Raw genomic sequence first — 22,771 nt, 5'->3', positions numbered from 1 at the left:
TCACACTCTATGCTGCCTAATTTCTTATTGGTCTTCATGGGAAGAGAAATGATGAGAAAGAGAGCGAGAGAATAAAAATTTGGAAATGGCGCGATAACCTCAAGCCTCGCGTTGAAAATGATGGGGTACTCTGCTTCTCGGCTCTGAATCTCTAGGTTAACCTGCATGAGGAGCTTGCAGCCGGTTATTGAATTGATCTCTTTAAAATGGAGCCTTTCCTTGGTGTTGTAGGCCCTGAATTTCTAAAACAGATGTCGTCAAGAAAGTGATGGCCAAGAGCTAGGGAAGGCCCAATGCGTTTGAATATGAAGGAAAAACCAAGTTTGGGAAATGGACTGGTTATGGTGGAAGGGTTTGACAGGATTCACTATTATATAACATCATCGCACCTGCACTTTCACCAGCCAATCTCAAAGTGGTTCAGACCACGACTCAAGAAGGCAGCGACCTTGGGTGAGCCCCTATCATCGTCCCACGGAAGACAATGGAAATTGTGTGATGTGATATCTATGCGTAGGGAAATAGGATTATCGAGAGAGAGCAGCGAATAGTCATGTAAGTAGCGAGAATAAGGCCCTATCTACAGCTGCTGCTGCGGCAATCATACCGTTCCGGCACCGACGGAGAACTTCGGCCCTAAAGAAAAGAAACATTCAAACATTTCTCCATGGGTTTGGGGTTAAAATGGAGTGAGAACAGAAGATGATGTGTCTGTTACTTGCGAACTTCAGATATCTCTATGAAGAAAAGAAACTTTCAAACACTTCTCCAATTGATTAGGGATTAGAACAGAGTTCAATGTACGCATCCACGGAAATGGCTGCTTGCTTGGTTTCTACTTGAGATAGGAAAAGGTTTATTTTCTAAAAAAAAAAAAATCCCAGTTCAATAAAACCAGGTCCCTCTACTAACTTGCTCCGATTCCGGGAAATTTCTGCGGCCTTTTCTCTCTCTCTCTCTCTCTGAAGATCGCAAGTAACAACAAAGATGGCAAAGGGATTTCGAACTGCTGGTTTGGTTGAATTTTGTAGCAACGAGGAAGGTTTCTTGGGTACCTAGACAGATTGTCCCTTACAGAGAAGTAGTACTTCGCCCACCTGAGATTCCAGTCTCAGGTTTCCGTATCTTTGACGAAGTAGGCGTCTATGACAACGAAGGGCGGTGGGTTGGAAGGATCCCCTGCCTACAACTCCAAGTACTCTTGTCTGCAACTCAAATGAAACTTCCCTAGAAGAATGGCTGTACAAAACCTCGTTGGCGTAGGAAGAGTATGATTGCAGCGGCAGCAACTGAATGAGTTTGGGATGTTCATGAATAGAATCGAAGAAGATGTGTGGGTCCCACAATTTTATTATTTTTTTTCTATCAGATTGATGTTTCTACGCGCTCCCATGGCCCCCACGCTGATGCAGGGGCCACACTCTTAGGTCTAGGACGCGTACCATCATGTGGCAGAGAGTATTTTCTCGCCACAAATGCAGAATTAATCGGAACTCTTACCCAACAAAGCAAGACTTGTTTTTTCTTTGATAAGAACAACAAAGCAAGACTAATGAGACATTTTAGTGGTCCAGTGACTGTGAGACAGCCATGAATAAGTGAATTAATTACATTCTCTGATACACCAATGACCAACCATAAGTGCATTACACCATAAAGCAAAACTGAATTTCCAGATTTCATCCAAAGGATTCACAAACAAAAAGAATAATAATTAAGCTACTCCATCTCAATCAATGCAACTCGAAAAGCATTGAAAAGAATATTTTAAAAAAAAAAAAAAAAAACTGACCTTCTTGGTTGTTTGAGAGATAATCCATAAGATAAGATCACTTAAGTTCTTGGCACTGGGGAGCTAGCTTGGGCCGGGTGAGACAATTACGATAATTGAATATAACCACAATAAAAATCCTGTTCCAAAACAACAATAAGTGTAAATTGATTCACAAACAAGAAATATAACATAAGCTACTCATCCATCTCATTCAATTCAATTTCAAACTCGTAAAGCATTGAAAAAACAGAAAGATTTGTTAAAAAAGACTGACCTTTTTGATCGTTCAGAGAGATGATCAATAGGAACACTTCGAAGTTGATTGTGGCAGTGGGAGCAGGCTAGATTGAGTTGAGGATATATTAGTAGCAGTCAAGCACGGAAGCAAAGCAAAACAGATCACAACAGAGCATTGGTAGGGAAATGTGGAATGAAAGATGTGGGGATTTTATAAGGTTAGATGGAAAAAATTGGGACCAATTGGGATGAGACTGCTTTTCTTGTGCCACAAGCTCTGAACAGTGAAACAGTGAGTGATGATGAGTGAGAGTGACAGTAGTAATCTAGAGGAGTAGAAGCTGCTAGAACAATGGGGAAGCTTCATTACCTACATGAGGCCAATTGGATTTGAGACGTACTATTTTGGACTGTTTATTGATGTCATTCTTCCCTAAATATATTCCCGCGCTATTTCTGCTTAAACGTGTCATGATGTAGTCTTCTTCGTCATATTCTCTTCCCTTTGTTCAAAAATCAAAATGGAATCAATCCATTGTACTCTTATGCCCTTTTTTTCCAATTGAATATGATTGCATTTTCAGACTTTTTAATTACCCCAGCCACAAGAAACAAGAGAGAGAGAGAGAGAGAGAGAGAGAGAGTCTTCCTTTCAGTTATTAATAAAGCTCTTTGGATCATTTTAAGTTGGCCCACCAAGGCTTACCAAGCCAGCCAGTAACCATGGTTTAGGTATCAAATGTTAGTATCAGTTGCAGCTTAGCCTTGCTGATAACCCGAGCCCCAAGAAACAAGAGAGAAAGAAAGGAATCGTTATCATCTCCTGTTCACTGATCGAAAAGATTGTTCTGTTCCTCATATGAGGGTGTAAAATGATGATCTAACTCTCGATCCAAACACACTGTCCAATAGAGGTTAAGTTATTATTTCACATCTTATATGAGGAAACAGGAGGGTCCTATTCGAACAGCGAACAGATGAGGGTAAAAATTAGAAAAGAGGAGAGGAAGGCGGGAGGAAACCACCCCCATCCATTCGACAACACTGAAAGGTAAGTCAGGCTTTTTCTTAGATCAATTTCTCCTTTCAGTTACAAGTCTCCTTTCAGTTACGACTTTTGAAAGCTCTTTCTTCTTTTGAAACATCTTCCCATCTTTTAAGTTGGCCCACTTGGGCTTCCTAAGCCAGCTAAGCCAGGAACTGTTCCTAAAATTTGTTGGAATCGGTGGCCTCATAATGAAGTGGATTTGGATCAAGGTTCAAAATTCAGGTATCGGATTCGTTATCAGTCATTGCCAAAACTTTTATGGATCAGGATCAGATCGGTACAAATTCAAATAATACCCAAAATCGTAATTTTATGGATCAGATCATGTATCAACCAAAGTTGGTGGGTGTCGTGATCTCGGGATCGGATCGACCAATATTATCTGGATCGAATCGATCAGTATCAGTCAAGATAATATTAAAAATAAAAATAAAATTAACACTCTGGAAAAATAAAAAAATATTCAGTCAGATCGGTCAAGGATTGGATCGGCCTCAATCGATACCGATACCGATCCGATCCGAGATTAAGAACCATGATTCAAATCAAGTATAAAACTTTTGCATTCAAATTTGAGATCAGCTCATATGAAACGATACGTTACCTTAGAACCACAGTTAAAGCTCATCCTCTAGATAATAATCCTTCCTCACTTGAGCAAGGACTATTATCCAAATATGGCCGAAACAGTGTTGAAACCTGTTGAAACCATGCGAAACCAAGTTGAATATAAAATCAACCTACATCTCGTCTCGATTGACTGTGTAACCAAGACAACTCTGTCAAAACTTGTAATTTCGATTGAGTTCTTCTTCCATGGGGTCTTCCACATAGAGATACTATATCAGGAACCCCAAAACCCTTATTTTCACACAATTACAATTCTACCTCTGCACATGTAATGGATTCAAAACCTAACCCTATTATAAATGCAGTCCCAATTATAATTAAACGATATCTACTTTTATAAACCAACATTCCTTACAAAAAAAAAAAAAAAAAGAAAATTAACAATTCCTCTTATTCTCTTCCCTCTCTTCAATATGGAATCAATCCATCGTACTCTACTACTCTTATATGTTCCTTTTTTCCAATTGAATATGATTGCATTTTAGACTTTTAATTACCCGTAGCCCAAGAAACAAGAGAGAGAAAAGGGGACCTCCACGGACCACAATCCACATCGGATGATAACTGAAAGTTTTTTTTTCTTTTTTGATGAAAACAAAAAGAAAAAAACAAACTAACAAGAGAAAAATACAATAGAGTTAAAGTTCAGAGCTTTTATGGCCAGATTAGAAGCAATTGCATAACAAAAAGGGTTTCCTAACTTTTTAAACTTTTAAGTCTAAGTCCTGGCCAACAGAGCTGATATACAGAAGGTCCTGAAGAAGATGACACGGCCAAGGATTAGTAGTTGGTGATGGAAGAAGATCAAGGATCTGTTGATTCGCACACCACACTTTTTTCATCTTCAGTCCTAAACTAGAAGCATGATCGAGCCCTGTGCGAATACAAAAAAGCTCGGGTTCCAACTGGTGAGTAGATTTGATCGAACCTGCAGCAAGCAGCTTAACCTTGCCATTTATCAAAAAAAGGCACGCCCATCCTGTTGTACTTAGACCTGGGGTTGGAAATATGACAACTGAAAGTTACATGGCTGGTTTTTAGGTCAAGTAAAGTTTCCTTTCAGTTATTGAAGCTCTTTCCATCATTTTTGGTTGGCCCACTTAGGTTTACTAAGTCCGAAAAAAAATCCTCTCCAATTTCTTAATCGCGGAGTACAACAATGGTTTTAGGTATCAATTGTTAATATTAGTATTGATCTCACATCCTATGTGGCGAGGATCACTATCATATGGGTCATATAAGATGTTTTTGCCCTTAAAGATATCAATATATATCTGATTGTATTTGGACAATTATACCTTTTATCTGTATCATTCACCAATCTAATATCGGCTAAATTTCGATATCATTGTTGCCAGATACTAATATATATCGGCCAATCTATGATAGATACATTAAACCATGCAAGCATGGATCGGCATTAAATCGGATCTGTCGGTGGATCGACCGATCCAATCCGATTCATATAATAAATAAAAAAATTCCAGTTTTGTGTTAAAAATGATATCATGACTAAAGAGTATGGCTGAAGACATCTTCGGTGTCGCTTGGTGCTCATAAATTAGCCAGGAAAGCGATAATTGTTTTGATGTAACTTTTGAAGAAACTGAAGAAAAAATAGCGCATCTATCAGCTGCTTTTGATAGTCCATCATCCATTCATCCCTTATATTCTCATGCCCTTTCGGCTCAGAAAGGAGGAATCAACTCATTTTACTATTCTGCTCTTAAATCAGTTGAATATGGTTGGTTGCAGCTTAGACTTCTTAATAACCCAAGCCCCAAGAAACGTGAGTGAGAGAAGAGCGAGGAAACTTCCCCCACCCTTCCGACAACATTGAAAGGTAAGTCATAGGGATTTTTCTTAAATCAAGTTCTCCTTTCAGTTACAAGTCCCCTTTCAGTGATGATTTCTTTGTTTGAATGAAAGCTCTTTCCATCATATAAGCTGGCCCACGCAGGCACTAACCAGGAACTCTACAGTATGGATGACACACCTGTGAAATCTTGCAAGGGGAACTCGAATCTGCCTCTTTCCATCTCTCCCTCTATAGAAAACATGAAGTTTCCCTCCACCCATATACAAGACAGTTCATCCATCATCCTAAGTTTTACAAACCCCTCCTAAGATTTTTGTATGTTCCAAAATACTCTCCTTTTACCCTTACCCGCTCCATGGTGAATGTGATCATACCCTCCCTTTACCCTTACCCGCCCCACGGTGAATGGGATCCCATTCACCGTGAGTGGAGGGAAACTCGGCCCATAGTTTTTTAATCAATTGATGTGGTTGCTATTTTACTGAGGAAGAAAAAATACTTTAAAAAGGGAGAGAGAGAACACTAACCGGTAATGGAATCGTTATCGTCTACGGTTCTTTGACCGGTGCAGTTCCCTAGTGCCCCTCACAAGAGGGGGGTGGGACCCACCCGAGGCACCTGACCGAACACTCTACCCGGGTGGAATCCACCCTCCTCTTGTGTGAGGCACTAGGGAACCGGCACCGGTCAGGGAACCGCATACGATAAAAATTCCCGATAATGTACCTCAGTGTGTACCCATGCCCAGACACAGCCCAGCGCATAAAGACTGGCGCACTCCTGGTCCTTTCCAGGGGGCGCCAGTCTTTCTACACTAAGCTGTGCCTTGGCACATGTAAACACCGTGCCGAGCAGCTAGTTAGCATTCCTATTCCCATTTTTAAAATAAAGATTAAAATACAGTCATGAAGAATACTTTACCTCCAGTTGCATAGGGTTGCCCGCCGGTCCTCATAAGCTGTTCTGTTATTCCGATGACCAACCCCTTGAAACAACCGAAGTTCAACTCTATAGTGAACTTGCAATCCAAATCTTCAACCGCGTGCCTGCCCGTGGCCGCATGAGCGGCGCACAAATATGACAAGGTACAATGACCACCTTACCCCTACCCAAACGCCTTACCTAAGTAAGGGTAAAACGGTCATTGCACCTCCCCATATTTGTGCGCTGCTCAGACTGCCACAATCAACGCACCGTAGAGGATCACGATCCATGAACTTGAATGATAAAATAACGATATTTAATCCTTCTCACTCCACTTTGTAAGGTAATTATTTGCCGACATAACTGCAACGACTTACAATAGTGTCCGAGGAAAGCACTGGTGGCCGGTCATAGGGCGGGAGTGGGAAATGTCAAAAGGGGCACACCGGTCAAGCAGTGGCATTATTTAGGTAGTTTTGTAATACCCACCCTTGTAATTCCTTCGAGGGGTAAGTAGTTTCTGCCCAGGAGTGCGGTCCACTCACATTTGTCTCTCTCTCTCCTCAAAACAAAGAGACACAGTCTTTTCTCTTTTCATATGGGGATGAGAGAGATAGACTTAGGGGAGTGCTCGCATAGGTCACTTCCGGCAAGAGATCTTTCTCCCTTTAAGGCAGAGATCATTTTCCCTTCGAGGGAATAAATAAAAGATTAGTTTAGTAATTCACCAAAAAAGAGATTGAAAGGAAGCTAAATTATAGATAATAGTGATAGATTGAATCTATGGCCCCGTTGCTTCTACCTAGATTCCATGCAACAAAAATAAAGGGAGGGGAGGGAGACGAGGAACCGAAATATTTTCTATAGCATTATCTCCAATACCAAAACAGTGTTAGATGCTTGGAATCAAACTGACGGATCTGCGATTGAAAGGGAAGGGCCATTGAGATCTTTTTTATTTTATTTTATTTTTTGTTACTCTCTTTGGTGAAAGGGACATTGACATCTCTGCTACCCTCTATTACTTGGTTCGAACATCCCTACGGACAAGAATTAATACCACAGAGAAGAGTCAAGAGTCCAACACCGGGCTCCCTAATGAAATATTTTCTGATTCATTCCAATCCAGATCAATCCACTGCTACGGAAAAACGTCCCTATTCTTATGTTCCAAGAGTAGCAAGGTGGCTGGCTAGTAGTTAAGCCAAGGGTGAATCAAATATGTTCACAAGAATTCAAAGCTTCTAACAATGTTTTTAGATTTCAATGGTTGGGCAACACAAGAACCTTAATGAAATAAAAATTGCCTAAATTATAAGTGGAAATCAGTGAATGCAGAAACCATAGTCAAATATTATGGAGTACACATCAAGCAGTAAGCAAAAGAGTAGAATCTCACTCCTGCAACTATCACTCCATTGCTATTTCTAATTTCCCTAGGAAGAAATAAATGTACACGGAGAAGTAGGAATTAAGAATGAAAGAATGTACTGCTCTATTATTCCTATAAAAAACACATCGGAGAAAATGTACACTTTTTCCGAGTACCATATAAAACAAGGATTTCTTGTCATCAACAAATGAGAAAATAACCCTACCAACCTACCTACAAAAAGTTACCACAAACGAATATCGCAGTGGCTCACCACTAACAACCCATTGACATTGCCTAGAAATATATCAGTGAAATCCATTCTTTTATACTAATAAAAGAAAAAACTTGAATAGCAGAGCAGGCACCCAGAGTTTCTTTTTCCACTCTAACCAAACTTCTTACCTCAACACAGTCTAGGGCTTAAGCAGCTGCCTGGACTGGACCATCTGCTGATCTATAATCATAACCACGACCACGGCCCCTTCCCCTTCCATGACCACGCCCTGCAAGATTCAACACAGCATTAATTAACAAAGCTTGCCTCTTAAGTATATAACATATGCAAACTGGGGATGGGTAAACAGATGAATTTGCCAATTTTAAACATGCACGGCAAGTTCTATAGGTTTTATATTACTAGATTGCATGATAACGTTTCAAAAAACTTTGTTTTCAGTTATAGTGTTGTCACGCGTCTAAGATTTATCTCCCTAAAGCAACTGCCGAGATTTTTGTTATTCTTAAAGTGAGACACAGCATCCTCAGATGTAATTATATGCTCAAAGAAATGCGACTGTAGTCCACGTAAAATTGCTTTAATTGTGGATGTATGAGCATACCACGGCCTTGAAAAGGTGCATCAGCACCACTATAGTCATTGTAACCACCAGATTCACGTTGCATATCACCACCATAACCTCTTCCACGCCCACGGAAACCACGGGCCCGTCCACGGCCTCTGCCTCTGCCACCATACCCACGCCCACCATCCCAACCTCCATCTCCATTGTACTCACGGAACCCATTGTTATTTCCTGTCATCCAAGAGACCAAGATAAATTGGTTGTTGACCATAACAAGCTAGAATAGAATGACCAGACAGAATGGAACAAAACAAACACACATGGATGTTGGATACATGGCAAAGATAATCTCTATATGCAGAGACGAATAAAGAACTCGGAGTTGAAGAAGGGTTTCTTCCAATAATGGCTGTTTCAGCAACACGGAGGCTGATGCGCCATTCTGATCTTCAGAAAGAGATGGTATCATATGGATTTTCACAGCACAATTTTATCAGCCCATCGCAACCATATGTCCCACCAACCACTTGTCTAGTCCATTAAAAAAAACAGGAGGTATCTTCTTAATCATTTCTAAAACTCCGTCTTGACATGTAGCATTGTGCAGAAACAAAGAAATATTCCACATATATGATATACTCGCCAGAGGTTATAAATAAACCATAAAAACTGTTGAAAGAAAGAAGTCCCCACCATATTTTGTGACTCTCATAAAAGACAATCAACAAAAACTTCATTGAGAATACCCACAAAATAAGGACAAACATATATCAATGATTAATTGCTAAAACATTTTGACAGGAACTGCATCTCACTTAAGAGTAAAATATACTATGCGTTTTTTAAATAATTCTACTGCAAGAAAATGATAGGGCCAGCCTTGCCGCAAAGATAAGGATGCTCCATCGTGACCTAGTTGGTCGCAGGTTCGAGTCAGGAAACAGCCTCTCCGCAAAGCGGAGGTAAGGCTGTGTACATTATGACCCTCCCCAGACCCCCAGTAGCGGGAGCCTCATGCACTAGGTAGGTATGCCCTTTTCTACTGCAAGAAAATGACACTTGCAAAACATAGCGCTTTTCAAATTTGTGTTTTCTGAATAAATACCTTTACCTCAGAATCACTATATCGCCAAACTCCCCCCCCCCCCCCCCTTTTTTTTTTTGGTTGAGGGGGGGGCGGGGCAGGGGTTGAACCTTGTACAAAACTAGAAGACCTACAAGAACTTAAGTCCAAAAGAGCATGGATCTTAGGATTACTAAAAATACAGTCAGAAGTCAGAACCTCTTCCTCTCCCCCTTCCTCGACCACCACGTCCTCTGCCTCGTATGCCAGGAGAGCCATCTGAATCATGAGACAAGTTAAAAAAAAAAATTTACCACTAAGAGCATCAAAATATTAAACAGTTAACCTAGGGGAGCGACAATTTTTTTTACCTCCTTCATAGTCAAATTCAGTCCATGGCTTTACTTGATCAGCTGGAATAGGTGATTGGTAACTGTGTTGCCAGGCAAGAGAAAACAGTCCAATTGTTAACACATTAACAAGGACCAATCATCAAACAAAAAGAACTGAAAAGAAACAGCTGGTAAGTGTAATTTCATGTCTTCAATTCTAGCAAAGCACCTTAAGAAAAATCTGTATTCATGAACAATTTTATAGTTTAAAAAATAGCAAGGCATACATGGGACAGCAATCCAGTAGCAATAATACTACCTTCACCTTCCCCCACAATAGATTAAAATCTAACTTTTATCTCCAAACAGGCGTTCACTCACCGAAAACAGAATACTCTAGCTACTCATTTTAAACAGTCAATCTCCATTGGCAAATAAATTTAAGATATCGAAACCGAATAAAATCTATCTTGGGACTCTCTGCTCATGAGCAATACTAACCCAATATAGTTATCGAGAATTAACTTCACTAGACATTTGACCTCTGCACAGCATCATTTACACTTCAAACAAAATAAAGCTATGGTTGAAATGCACAATGAAAACCAATAACAAAAAGACCTTAAGTGAGCGGAGCCCCAATCAAGTACATTATGATTTCCACATACAACAGGCTCACTAGCTAGGATCAGGATCGTCTACAGGGAGGCGTGCGCCCAGGGTGCTGCCAGGGGGCATCCAGCGGCTGAGCTGTGCCGCACATATCTCGGCACACGCCTAGGGATGTGTGCGGAACAGCTCAATGTCTGGCAGCACCCTAGGCGTGCTGGACGCCCTGGAGACGAGCTAAATTCCACTTGCTATCACCTTCTTGAAGTGAAGCATACATTTATGGATGTCTTCTGAACTCAGAAGCATCCAAAACCATAACATGTTAGGGCTACAATGCCCATGCAGCACCCTGATGATGCCAGGAAACCACTGCACATTGGTTATGCCAACCACAAGTCTTTTCATGCACCAACCCGCACATAGCATCAGATTATCCAGCTAGTTAAGCTGTTGCTGCATCATGGTTTGACCTGCTTCTGTATGTCGCTATGAACACGCAGTTTACAGCATGAATACACCAGATAAATTCGACATTTACCAGTAATAACCATCATCTCTTTGTTGTAAACAGATCAAGATATGAGCTTTGGTTCAGGCAAAAAAGGCTCCCCGCACACAAATTCATTTCTTGATTAGCTCAATCCAAATCATAACCCCATACAGCTGCTCAAGTATCCAAAGCAATTTAACTGAGAAAAAAGAAGTGTTATGTAACATCAAGATGTCAAGCAGTGTGGAGGGGTTTGCACTTTCATTTCAGACCGCTCGCTTATCGTTTGAAATGGAATCATCCCCACCTATAGAAGATTTCATAGTAAAGCCCGTCTGGTAATGGCCTAGTACATCTCCCTTCTCCAGATATCCACCAATGATAAGGTAGTAGCTTGGCCCTCCTTGTAGCAGCATCCACAATTCGAGAAAAAAGGCTTTCCATAGCAGCAGCTCAAACCTACGATCGGGAGATGGGAGTTCTAACCGGCCCTAGCCTTCAATTCCTTTGCCATTTCCTAGTGCACCCCATATATCATATTAATTTAATAAAGCGCATCCAGCAAGCTGATAAAGCCATCCATTCTGAAGCATGCACGACTTGTGTGCTGACTCCGTCCTACCAACCCCATGTTGGTTTGTTGTTCGGGAGCAGCACGAGGAACGTGACGTAGATAACTCTCTCTCAAGAAATGTACATCATCATGGCTATGGAATGACAGATATGGATGATAATAAACTTTACCACCAAAAAAGTACATACTTTCTATTTATAAATTAAATTACTTATATTTATCGAGGAAAAAAAATAGTTATGCAATATATATATATATATATATATATATATATATATATATATAGAGAGAGAGAGAGAGAGAGAAGCTAATAAACTTTTGGAGCCGAATCCTTCCTTGAACTTGTCCACACAACGTAAAATCCAGATCCTCCGATTATCAATGAACAATTAAGGGACAAATGAGTAAGAAAGAAATTGAACTAATCATCTACATGAAAGTAGATTGTTCTAAGAAGCTACTTAACTACAATGAGCTTTTATAAGATCTCTACCACCATCTAGATGTATTAGTTTTTATAAGAGCTCTATTAGAGAAACGCTACCATCTAGATGTATTCTTCTGTGAGAGGGGTGATGCAGATTCATCACCGAAATGGGTTTATTTCTATAGAAATAAGTCTAGGGTTGGGTTATATGTATGTTGGGCCTTTGATCCCATGGGCTTTCTACGTAATAGGCCATTTTTAAGGCCTAAAATATGGGTAATTGGATTGCATACGGGATTAGCTGTTTTAATTCCTTAGTTTTGATTTTTATGTAATTAGTGGTCATGTGATCACTTAAGTGATCATGTGACTTGTTTAAGTGGTCATGTGATGTAAGTTGGGCTGGATTAGGATTCTACATGTCCAGCCAGGTTTTGAGTCTATTTCTTTTAGTATTTTAGTTTCCTAGTCAGTTTAAGTTACCTAATAGGTTAAGGATTGGGTTAGACCTTTCATATTTAGAGTAGAAGTCTATTTTTTGAGTCTTTTATATAAGGTTGTAAGGGAGGCAAAGCCTTGAACACGAATTCGATTAATGAAAAAAAGTTTTTGCTTGTTGGCTGCCATTGTTGCTGCTCTTGTGCTCCTTAAGAGTGTTGCATCCTTGTGGGTTTATCAAGGTGGAAGGGATTGGTGGAATCCGATCAACTCCTTGCACCGTGACGGCCGGGAGGATCCCAATTCGAAGGTGGTTCTATCCTTCACTTCTGTCCAAGCTGCTGCTAGTGGATTTCTGCTGCAACTTGTTCATTAATTTCTTCTTCTAATCCTCTACTCCCTTCCCCAATTGATTCCCCTTTATTTTTGCTTGAATTCCATTACACTCTAGATCTTGCTGCTCAGCCATTGTTGCTGCTCTTGTGCTCCTTAAGAGTGCTGCATCCTTGTGGGTTTATCAAGGTGGAAGGGATTGGTGGAATCCGATCAACTCCTTGCACCGTGACGGCCGGGAGGATCCCAATTCGAAGGTGGTTCTATCCTTCACTTCTGTCCAAGCTGCTGCTAGTGGATTTCTGCTGCAACTTGTTCATTAATTTCTTCTTCTAATCCTCTACTCCCTTCCCCAATTGATTCCCCTTTATTTTTGCTTGAATTCCATTACACTCTAGATCTTGCTGCTCAGTCATATTTGTCCATCAAAACCCTAACCCCCTCATCCTTCATTACTTTCCCCAAAACCCATAGTTGATCCTGACTTACTGCCCAGTTTTACAGAATTTTCAAAACACTTGAAACTCTATAATACCTACACTATTAGAGTCCTATAAACCTGCCTAGCCATACCCCCTAAGCCCCCCTTCCATTATCCTAACCTAAGCCCTGGATCTGACCTAAAACTGCAATTTTGTCCTAGTGAAACTGCAGAACCAACAGCCCCTTAGTTCCTTGTTATTGGTCCTGGTTTAATTGGCTTCTAGTAGGGCTTTACCCTATCTAGAACTACATTAAGGGGGGGAAAGACTTCAAAATCCTAACATTTTAGCATAACCATATTATTTGAATAAGCACTTCAAGTGCAACAAGATTCCCCACGGCTCTCTTTGGTATGGTTTATACTCATATTTATCTGAGGTATTTCTATTTTTGTAGGCCTTTGATATGATTTCTAATTTTTATTTCTCATAGATATAAATCAAAATGATTAAAATTTCATAAACAACTACGGAGTCATTTATGATTTATGGTTACAAACTGTTTATTACTGTTTATGCGCTAACTATCGATGAGCATGTGCTCATAACCCCTCAAATCGAAAGCATTTCGGTAATTTCATGTTACTGTCCAAGAAAAACATATTTAAACCCATTCCCTTATAAATGATTTCTCATAAATAGCTCAAAATGATATCTAGAATGCTAAACCACTATCACCACACGCATGGTACTTCAAAGAGACGCACTTTGCCAATCTTAACATTTTCTGGTGGCTGTTACTCTTCTATTTTGAATTGATGATGTTCCGCTATAACCCTTACAATTCTCAACATTTTACGAACGCACTTTGCCAATCCCAAGTTCCATAAATGTTGAGACATCTAAGGGTTGTAATGGAACATCATCAATTCAAAATAGAAGAGTAACAGCCACCAGAAATATAAAATACAAATCAATAATCATAACAAGACAAAAGTGTCCATTGGGTATATATATATATAAGGGAAAAGGTTCTCTGAACTGCTGGAGTAGGATACACTAGCATTTCTGTGTCTATCTCTCTCTTCCAAACATAAAATAACCTCTCTGCCCTCCCATGTATGATATTACATTATTGCATCTCAGTGATGTGTTTCTCTGTGCCGCTTGCTCAGAGAACCCTCTCCCATCAAAAAAATAGCATACTGACTGCTAAGATAACCTAAACCCAATATATTGAAAACAGTTCTGAAGTATAAACCACAATCCTTAAAATCATTATATGGAATCAGATCCTTTAATAACGCATTATATTTTCAAAAATAACCCCAAAAACCTAAACGGTAATTTGAGAAGGGACAGCCAACAAAGAATTAGCTAATATTCACCATTACAGATTCATCCATAAAGTATACAGTTACATGCATAGCCATAGTATCAATAATTTACAAAAGTCATCTAATGCAGATAAATCAGCAAAAAGTAGGATCATTTCAGTAGAAATAACCCTTTGTTTGGTGATGCAGATCAAATCGATAGATTTGTTGTGGTGGGAAGGAGAAAGTGAATCAGCAAGAATTATGAGAGAGAGATGACGGAGGGTGGATCTTGGTGCAACGGCAAGGTTGCTCCATTGTGACCAAGTGGTCACGGGTTCGAGTCTCAGGAAACAACCTCTCCACGAAGCAGAGGTAAGGCTACGTACAGTATGACCCTGCCCAGACCCTGCAGCGGCGGGAGCCTCGTGCACTGGGTACATCCTTTTAGAGAGATGTCGCAGGGAGAGAAAAGAGGAGAGAAAAAACCCCATGTCGTAGGGGGGAGAATAGAAGAGAGAGGAGAGACAAAAATCTCTATCTCAGAAAAAAAAAAAAAAAAAAAAAAACCAATTCTTAATCCATTCATCAAATTCATGGAGGCATGTGAGCCATTACGATATATTTATTAGGAAAAAAAAAACCTGCACTCCACAACTACAAATCGATGGGCTGGAACATCAAGACAGGTGAGTCCCTGAAACTAATCATCTTGGTTCATTTGGTTTAGCTAGATTTGAGTAATTTTTTAATGCTCACACTTGCAAAATAGGGAGCAAAATCAAACTACCAATTTGTTCTAAAATCTTGAACTGCATTAGAATGACTACTGCATAAGAAACAATTCTAACACACTATCCAACACAATATACCGCAGAACAGAGTATTTCTTAATGAGTGATTTGTAAACATAGGATCATCAGAAACGGAGAAATAACTAAGAGAGTTTAGATTTATGATGTAAACCAATGCTGGTTTCTTCTTTGGTGAGCAATCACTTGTTGCAGCAGGTCAATAGTAAAAGGAGTGAAAGTCCTATCTACCCCCTCCAGTCAAGCTGGCTTGAAGTCATAATAACAGTGAGAAAATTTTTATCTTCCAAAAGACTAGGCGGAATGAGCTGACATTCGGTTGATATAAGATTGGGTCACGAATGACCATACCCCAGGCAGGATCTCAAAATACAGTTAATAAACTCAGGTTCAAATACTCAATTACATAAACAAAGCACAAACCCCAAATCTGATGTATCTAATTACAGGAATTAGTGCTTAAAAGTCAGATTCCAAGAACACAATTAAACAACCTTGGATGACCTTCAAATAGACATCGAGTGGAGTTTCTAGATCCCTGAATTGATCTCCAAAACATCAGCCACAGTTAATGCTCAGGTGGCAAGATTGAACGGATTAGGGTTTCGGCAATACAATCCCTATCAAACCAAATCGCATGAAGCTGTTCTGGTTCTGCCAATCAGCACTGTATCAGTAGGATCTCAGCCAATTAATTACCAATAGATTGTGACCTCAGCAACAGCAGCAAATTACCTTGACCGATTATAGGTTGTAGCAGATCACCAAACACACAAATTGATTGGAAACTAAAAGAAGATAAAAGGTAGAAGAAGATGGATACATAGGATTGAGCCTCTAACTCTCTCCCTTTGGCCCCTCATCCCTCACAGGTATAGGTAACTCACCCCTCATCTGTATCTCACAGCCATGATCAAAACTGACTAACACAACTTTTCTCAAAACTCCATCGTGGGTTGTGTTAAGCCTTGTGCTTTTTTATAGAATCAATTACAACCTAATTGATTAACTAGAAACTTTCCATTACAAATCCAAATCAAAAAAACTCCTATTCCTAATTGGAAACTAGCCTATTAGTTATTACACAAAAATAGGAAATAACTAAATTAAAAATCAAATAAGATATTAACCCAAATTGGTTCCTTGGGATAATCCCCCAAAACAGCTCCTATATAACTTCCATATTGTAAGCCGTATCTCCTCCATATTGAGCCCACAAGGGCTGAATTTAAGGAGCTCTAATTCCTCCATACATAGGACATAAAGATGGCAGTTTCAGTTTCCTAAAATATAGGAAACTTATAGCTGTAGATAAAACTCACATATCAAACCAACCAAGTCGCAGGAATGCCAGGAACTCTGCATCATCAGGTCAGGTCGTTTACTTGAGAGACTTTACTAACCTGCAGATTTTCACAAAAATCCAAGAACAAGAAAAGGTGTGTGCATGCCAATCCTAGTGCTACTAGGAAAACAGAGATTTGAACTAGAACCCGGATTCTAGTTAATAAAATTCAATAGCTCAAAACAGAACTTAAGAAGGAATGTACACAGGAACTGGAGTGCCAGGTTTGATGGAGTTCTAAGTGGTAATAACTAATAGTAAAAGAGGTAGAGAGATAGAAAAGCAAATTATAAAATTCATTTCGAACAAGGGTATTGCAGATTGGAACTATTAAGTAGGAAAAGAAGGAAAGGGGAAAAGATTAACGAGATGGCACCTGATTTGTAGTCAAATTCAGAACTAAAAGAAGAACTCAGTAGGCCAGAAGAAGATTCACCTATCGACGTAAACGGATCAAATTCGGTCCAAACATGGTACTATCCGCATTCGAATTCAGATATCCTAGCCGATATCTAAATTCAGTTCAATATTCGCTAGAGATGTAAAAACAATTTCCGAATTCAAATTAGATTAGGTAATGGACATTTGGGATATTCGGATACCCGATTTGAAATTGCAGACACACACAGAGAGAAAGACAGAGGGGGATGCACAGCCGCTGGCCGTCTCCAGCACGAGAAAGAACTAAAATCACCGATCAGAACCATAGTTGTCACGGCGTCACGGCGATCCAAGTCGGTGGAGGGGTGTCACGTCGATATATCGACATGTCGCCCGCCATGGCGTTGCCATGGCGAGCATGTCGACCATGTTTTATTTTTTATTTTCTATATTTTTAATGTTTTATTAGATGTATACTCAAGCCATGTTTTATTTTTTCTCTATTGTTTCTCAAGTTTTAAGGATGGCAATCTTGTAATTAAGCAGAATCTAAGAAAGGGCATAAAAGGGTTTTGATTTAATGACTAAGGGTAAACTTGGAGGGATGTGTAAAGTATAGACAAAGGGGAATAAAAGAAGAGAAGGGTATTTTAGGAAAAAGGCAAAATAAGGGTTTGTAATAACCCACGATCGAATTATGGATTTATGGTTGTCTTCAGCCTGGGACGGAAAACAGCGCAGTACGAAGGAGATAACTCCTTCAACTCTTCTCGGTCCAGTCTAAACCTTCAGGCGAAGCATCGCCACATCATGTTCTATCAATTCCAGCAAGAACTCATCACAGAAATCAACTAAACAAGGAGTATTTAATTCCTGGAATCAGATCTGGTGACTTCTTAGTTGCAAAACAGAGACAGAGAGACAAGAAGAAGAAATCGAAGAGGAAAAGAGAGACAGGAAGAAGAAATCGAAGAGGGACGCCATGGCGTAGGTCGCCATGCATGCTTCTCCAGCGCCAGGACGCCATGGCGACGCCATGACAACTATGATCAGAACCAATGAACAATTCATGTAACGGTACTTAAGAATTCATCTTCCTTTTCTGTATCAAAGATCAGACCAGATTTGAACTCGTAATTCTTCCCGTCCTGTTTCAGACCATAAATCCAAATCTATCTCATTAGTTCTCGATTAAAGACCTAAAATCTTTCCGCTTCTTCATTTTCCCTATTCAGATTTGATGATTATCTTCCTCACAGCTTCAGATCTGATAGTTAACTTCACCCAGACCTACAAGAGACATTCCCACCGCAAGTTCCTTCACCCAACAGCAGCATCTCCTCCAGACCAGAAACTTTCCAAGCCAATAAGCTTCCTTGCTCGCTCTTCCTCCTTCCTTCTCTCTCTAGATTCGTCTATTGAAGCCTTTCTATATCTCAGATCTGGATCGGAGTAGATGAAGTAACACCAATGAGGCAAGTATCTGAGACGCCAAGACGAAATTCAGACCACCGAATACTCTAAAGCCAAAGCCAAAACGAAATAATGATTAAAAAACACTAGTTTTGTGCTCCACTTTCTCCACTCCACTATGATATTTTTTTTTCATTTTAAATTAAATCAGTATGCCCACTATCAGTATTGCCATATGCCCTTTTAAAAAAAATCCATATGCCATTGGTATTATAAAATTAATATTAACTTTATTTTATAATCAAATACGAATCGGATAATATCCGGTCAAATATTGGGATATCCATATCCGATTAGTTCATAGACGGATACGAATGGTTTCCGAATAGAATTTTTTAGAATACGGATACAGATGCGAATCGAATTCGAATTTTCAACTATCCTTTTACATCCCTAGAGTCACCCACATTTGCAAAGCTCAACAGTGCCCAAATTTTTTAAGGAAAGTCAAAATTCTTTACTCATATCATGTTTAACTGATGGGGGTGTATATTACGTATATAAAGACCTTTTGAAATTCCTAAACTAACTTGTACAAGGACTCTTAATCCCTCTCACACACTTAATAAAGTAAATAGACTTGAAACAAATCTCCATCTAGCTAAGGAGTATCCTAATCTAGTTCAAACACTTAACTTCTAATCTAATGTATTAAATTAGGAACTAGATTAGAATCCTAATCCAATTCATAAATTAACTTGTATAAGGACTCTTAATCACCCCACTTTATGAGGCTTATAAATTAGGAACTTTAGAATAAAAGCCAGGAAAATAAAAGCCCAACCGATAATAAACCCACAACTTAATTTCTTCCTAATGGACTGCTACCTGCCCTTGTGGACCTTCTAGAGTTACGTCCAAGCCTCCATAAAGGATCATAGTCGGATGCAACTACATCGATTTTACGTTAGAGATCAAATTCATCATACAAACAATGGCTAAGCAAATGCATTCAAAAATTTGAATGATTATTTTCTCAAATTCAACTCTTATTATTCTAGATAGCTTTAGCACATTTAGGCAACAATTTATTATCATATAACGTAAGGCCAAACTCATTCAGCTTATGAAACAATTCAAGCCAAAGACTTGGGAGTTTCCTCACAATGAGGTTGCAAGCGAACAACGTATATACCCTTTTTGTTGGTTCACATGATAGCTATTGTATTGTACACAGATAAGAACACCATGGCAATGCAACGCAAAAAACTGGGGATGATGAGAGAAAGCAAAGGTAAATAAGCAAACTTCTAAGATCACCTACTTCAACAACTGAAGGTTGTCAAAGAACACCACTGTAATATTAAGCCAAGGAGTCTAACTGCAGCAATCATAAAAAAGGAAAAAATTGATGAAGCAGGGGTGGAATGACATCATTCGTTCTAATTATAATTCTTGCCCCTTACCCAGTGGAGGATGTATCCAACTCCTTCTTGGAAAAGGTGATTGTAATCATTGAAACATGCCGAGTTGTTTCTAGACTGCAATGGGAGAAAATATATTAGTCCAACTCTATGTCAAATGCATAACCATGGGCACAAATGGATCTCCTAATCCTTACGGTAGTAAGCCTTCTTCCAGTGGCTCCCACATGTCTGTTATATCAGTAGATCCAATAGATGTGTTCTGATGGAGACCAGCAATTCTTCTCTGGAGGGAACACATAATTTTTTTTAGAAGAAAAAAGGAAAGACTTTTTTAGTGCTATTACACTACGGTATACAAAAATTCAACATAAATCAGACCATCACTTATTTCACATATAACCCACCTTAATTAGTTCAGCAATCATCACAGTCTTGTTGATAGCCCTCCCCATTGCTTTAAGGACAATTTCATTAGAACCCTTCTCCTACAGACAGATAAATACATGAATAAAAAGGGGAAAATAGAAACCTACAAAAATGCAAAACAGTAGCAAGTGGTTCAAATACATAATGCTTAAAATCAGACGAAAACAAGGATACAGTAAAGTGAATGGGATGACATATCCTCTACCAATCTTATCAATTTCTCAAGTTTCACTTCTATTTTTATAAATTCTTCCTTCTCGGTATAACCTTTTAGCCCTGTTGACAACCAACAGAGAAAGCACACAATTCTAAATACATCCTCGCTAATATCAAAATCAGAAACATTCACATCAATGAGTAAAAGGTTGGGCGATGAATGAAGGAACCACCAAAATAAGCATACTAAATCCTCAAAATAAATGCAGATCACCCGCTCCCCAAACCAAAAAGGAAACCTTAAGCATTTAGATGTCCAATGGAAAACATCAAAGGGAAGGGGGGAAAAACAATCAAAGAAAATACAACCTGGAGAAAAGCAGTAGCATATATATCATAGATCTTCTATGTACTCCCAAAACGTTATGATAGTGTCTTAAAGCACATCCAAATAAAAGGGAAAATCTATTAAAACAAATTTAATTAAATTTTATATACAAATAATGATTTACAATAGTGAACAGCCAACGAAAGTTTTTTTTTTTCCCATATTGAATCACGGATGTCAATGTCGATACAAGGTAATATCGTTTAACCAAAAAATAGAGATTACTTAAGAATGCAAACAAAATGATTAATAAAAAGAAAGAGAACAACAGAATACCTGAAGCAGACTTGTTGCATAAGTAATATAGTTCCTCATCCTCCCCTGAGTTGTTATCCGGATTTCATTTTCATTAATCGGCGTCTCCGGCCTCGGCTTCTCTACCCTCTGATACCGATCCATCTAACGAACCAAATCGAGGTTAAAATAAAATGAAGTTACCACACATAAACAACTAAAAATGGAAAACCAGAACTCTATAATACATCAAAATAAAGAGACCGATTACATTGATGAAGGTGAAAACTAAAAGTCCCAAACCCAGAACAGAAACCCTAAAAAATTATTTAAAAGACAGATAAGTTCAATAAACAAATGAAAAAAACAGATCTGTGGTAGCAACAAATCGACAGTGAATCTTTTTAAAAAAAAAACATTCAAAACGAATAGAAATTTGAAAAAAAAAATATTAGGGTTAGTAAGAAAAACCTTAGTTCTTAGCGAGTTTGAACTGAAAAATATATCTTTGAGCCTTTGCTCGCTTCTCTCTTCTCTTCCCAGAGAGCACGCAACTGCGTTTTTTCCTTCCCCTGCTCCGAGAACTTTAACGGTGGTACCTTCCTATCATTTTATACGGCAGAAGAAATCGTAGCCGCTTGGTTAGAGTCGGGTAGGGTACTAGGGTTACGGTCGCGGTCCTGTCGCCCATAGACCGGCTGCTTTTGCTGCTTACTCGGATGGAGGGTGTGTATTACACCAAAGGCTGTGGGGCCCACTACCGATTCTGTATTAAGGATATCGCAAAATCAAGATGTATCAGGATTCAGGAGAGGGTTCTGCTAAACCCCTCCCCCGCCCCCACGTCCCAACCAAAAAAAAAAATATTATAACATCCGGAAATGGAACGTTAACGAGGTGGCAGCGTAGGTACACATCCACACACGGCATCAATTGGTATTTTTTTTTCTTTATATTATATTTACGGGAAAAACAATGCTATCAGGTCTTGCGCTTAACATGCCACACCTAGACACAGAATCCCCTTGGGACACCAGAAACTGACCGCCAAGACGCATGAACAAATAGCATTTTGTTCCCCTATCTTTACTAAGTAATAAACTATTAAAACTTATTAAATGAGATACTATACTATTATGACTCACAACATTTCAATCAACAAAATAAAATTCAAAATCGAATAAAAAATCAATAAATTGGCTTTTTGGTTTGCAAATAGTTTTCTCAATTAAAATTGGAATCAAGACCAAACCGATTATTAATTGTTCGTTTTAAAAGGTTATACATCATATTTACATTTAAGCTTTAGATTGATTAGGAAGGGTACTTTTTATCACCACTTCTTTTTCTTTTCGAACTCTAGATGATCTTCTAGTGACCTTAGGCATGAAACACATCACAACTCACTAACTGTGTTAGGCAACTGTTGTTTATACTCGTGGTTTGTTAATATTCACATTAGACCCACTATAAAGTGTCAAAGAAATAGATCCCAACTCAAAAAACCTAAGCAATTCGTTGTTCGACCCCAACCGAGTAGAACCTAACTTGATCAAAAACAAGAACTGGAAT

The 22,771-nt window shown here is 39.1% G+C and overlaps 2 protein-coding genes across 2 annotated transcripts in view; both read right to left on the bottom strand.

Moving 5' to 3' along the window:
• Positions 1-2,134, bottom strand: part of LOC122667049 (RNA-dependent RNA polymerase 6-like) — a 53,195-nt gene extending 51,061 nt beyond the window's left edge. Inside the window, exon 1 of the mRNA XM_043863222.1 lies at positions 2,049-2,134. The gene's annotated coding sequence lies outside the window, so the exon portion shown is untranslated. The remainder of the gene's footprint in view (positions 1-2,048) is intronic.
• Positions 2,135-7,903: 5,769 nt separating this feature from the next.
• Positions 7,904-21,768, bottom strand: LOC122669101 (keratin, type I cytoskeletal 9-like). The gene is made up of 9 exons (XM_043865777.1): positions 21,671-21,768; positions 21,242-21,364; positions 20,400-20,480; positions 20,190-20,278; positions 20,035-20,109; positions 10,045-10,106; positions 9,893-9,952; positions 8,647-8,841; positions 7,904-8,310 (listed from the first exon to the last, which is right to left on the bottom strand). Exons 2-9 carry the CDS (start codon positions 21,362-21,364, stop codon positions 8,228-8,230), a joined length of 768 nt encoding a protein of 255 aa, XP_043721712.1. The 5' UTR covers positions 21,671-21,768; the 3' UTR covers positions 7,904-8,227.
• Between the last annotated feature and the right edge of the window lie 1,003 nt (positions 21,769-22,771).

The sequence above is a fragment of the Telopea speciosissima genome, chromosome 7 (assembly GCF_018873765.1).
Source record: "Telopea speciosissima isolate NSW1024214 ecotype Mountain lineage chromosome 7, Tspe_v1, whole genome shotgun sequence".
NCBI lineage: Eukaryota > Viridiplantae > Streptophyta > Magnoliopsida > Proteales > Proteaceae > Telopea > Telopea speciosissima.
The sequence above is the reverse complement of the archived record's forward strand: the minus strand, read 5'-3'. Positions and strand labels throughout refer to the sequence as shown.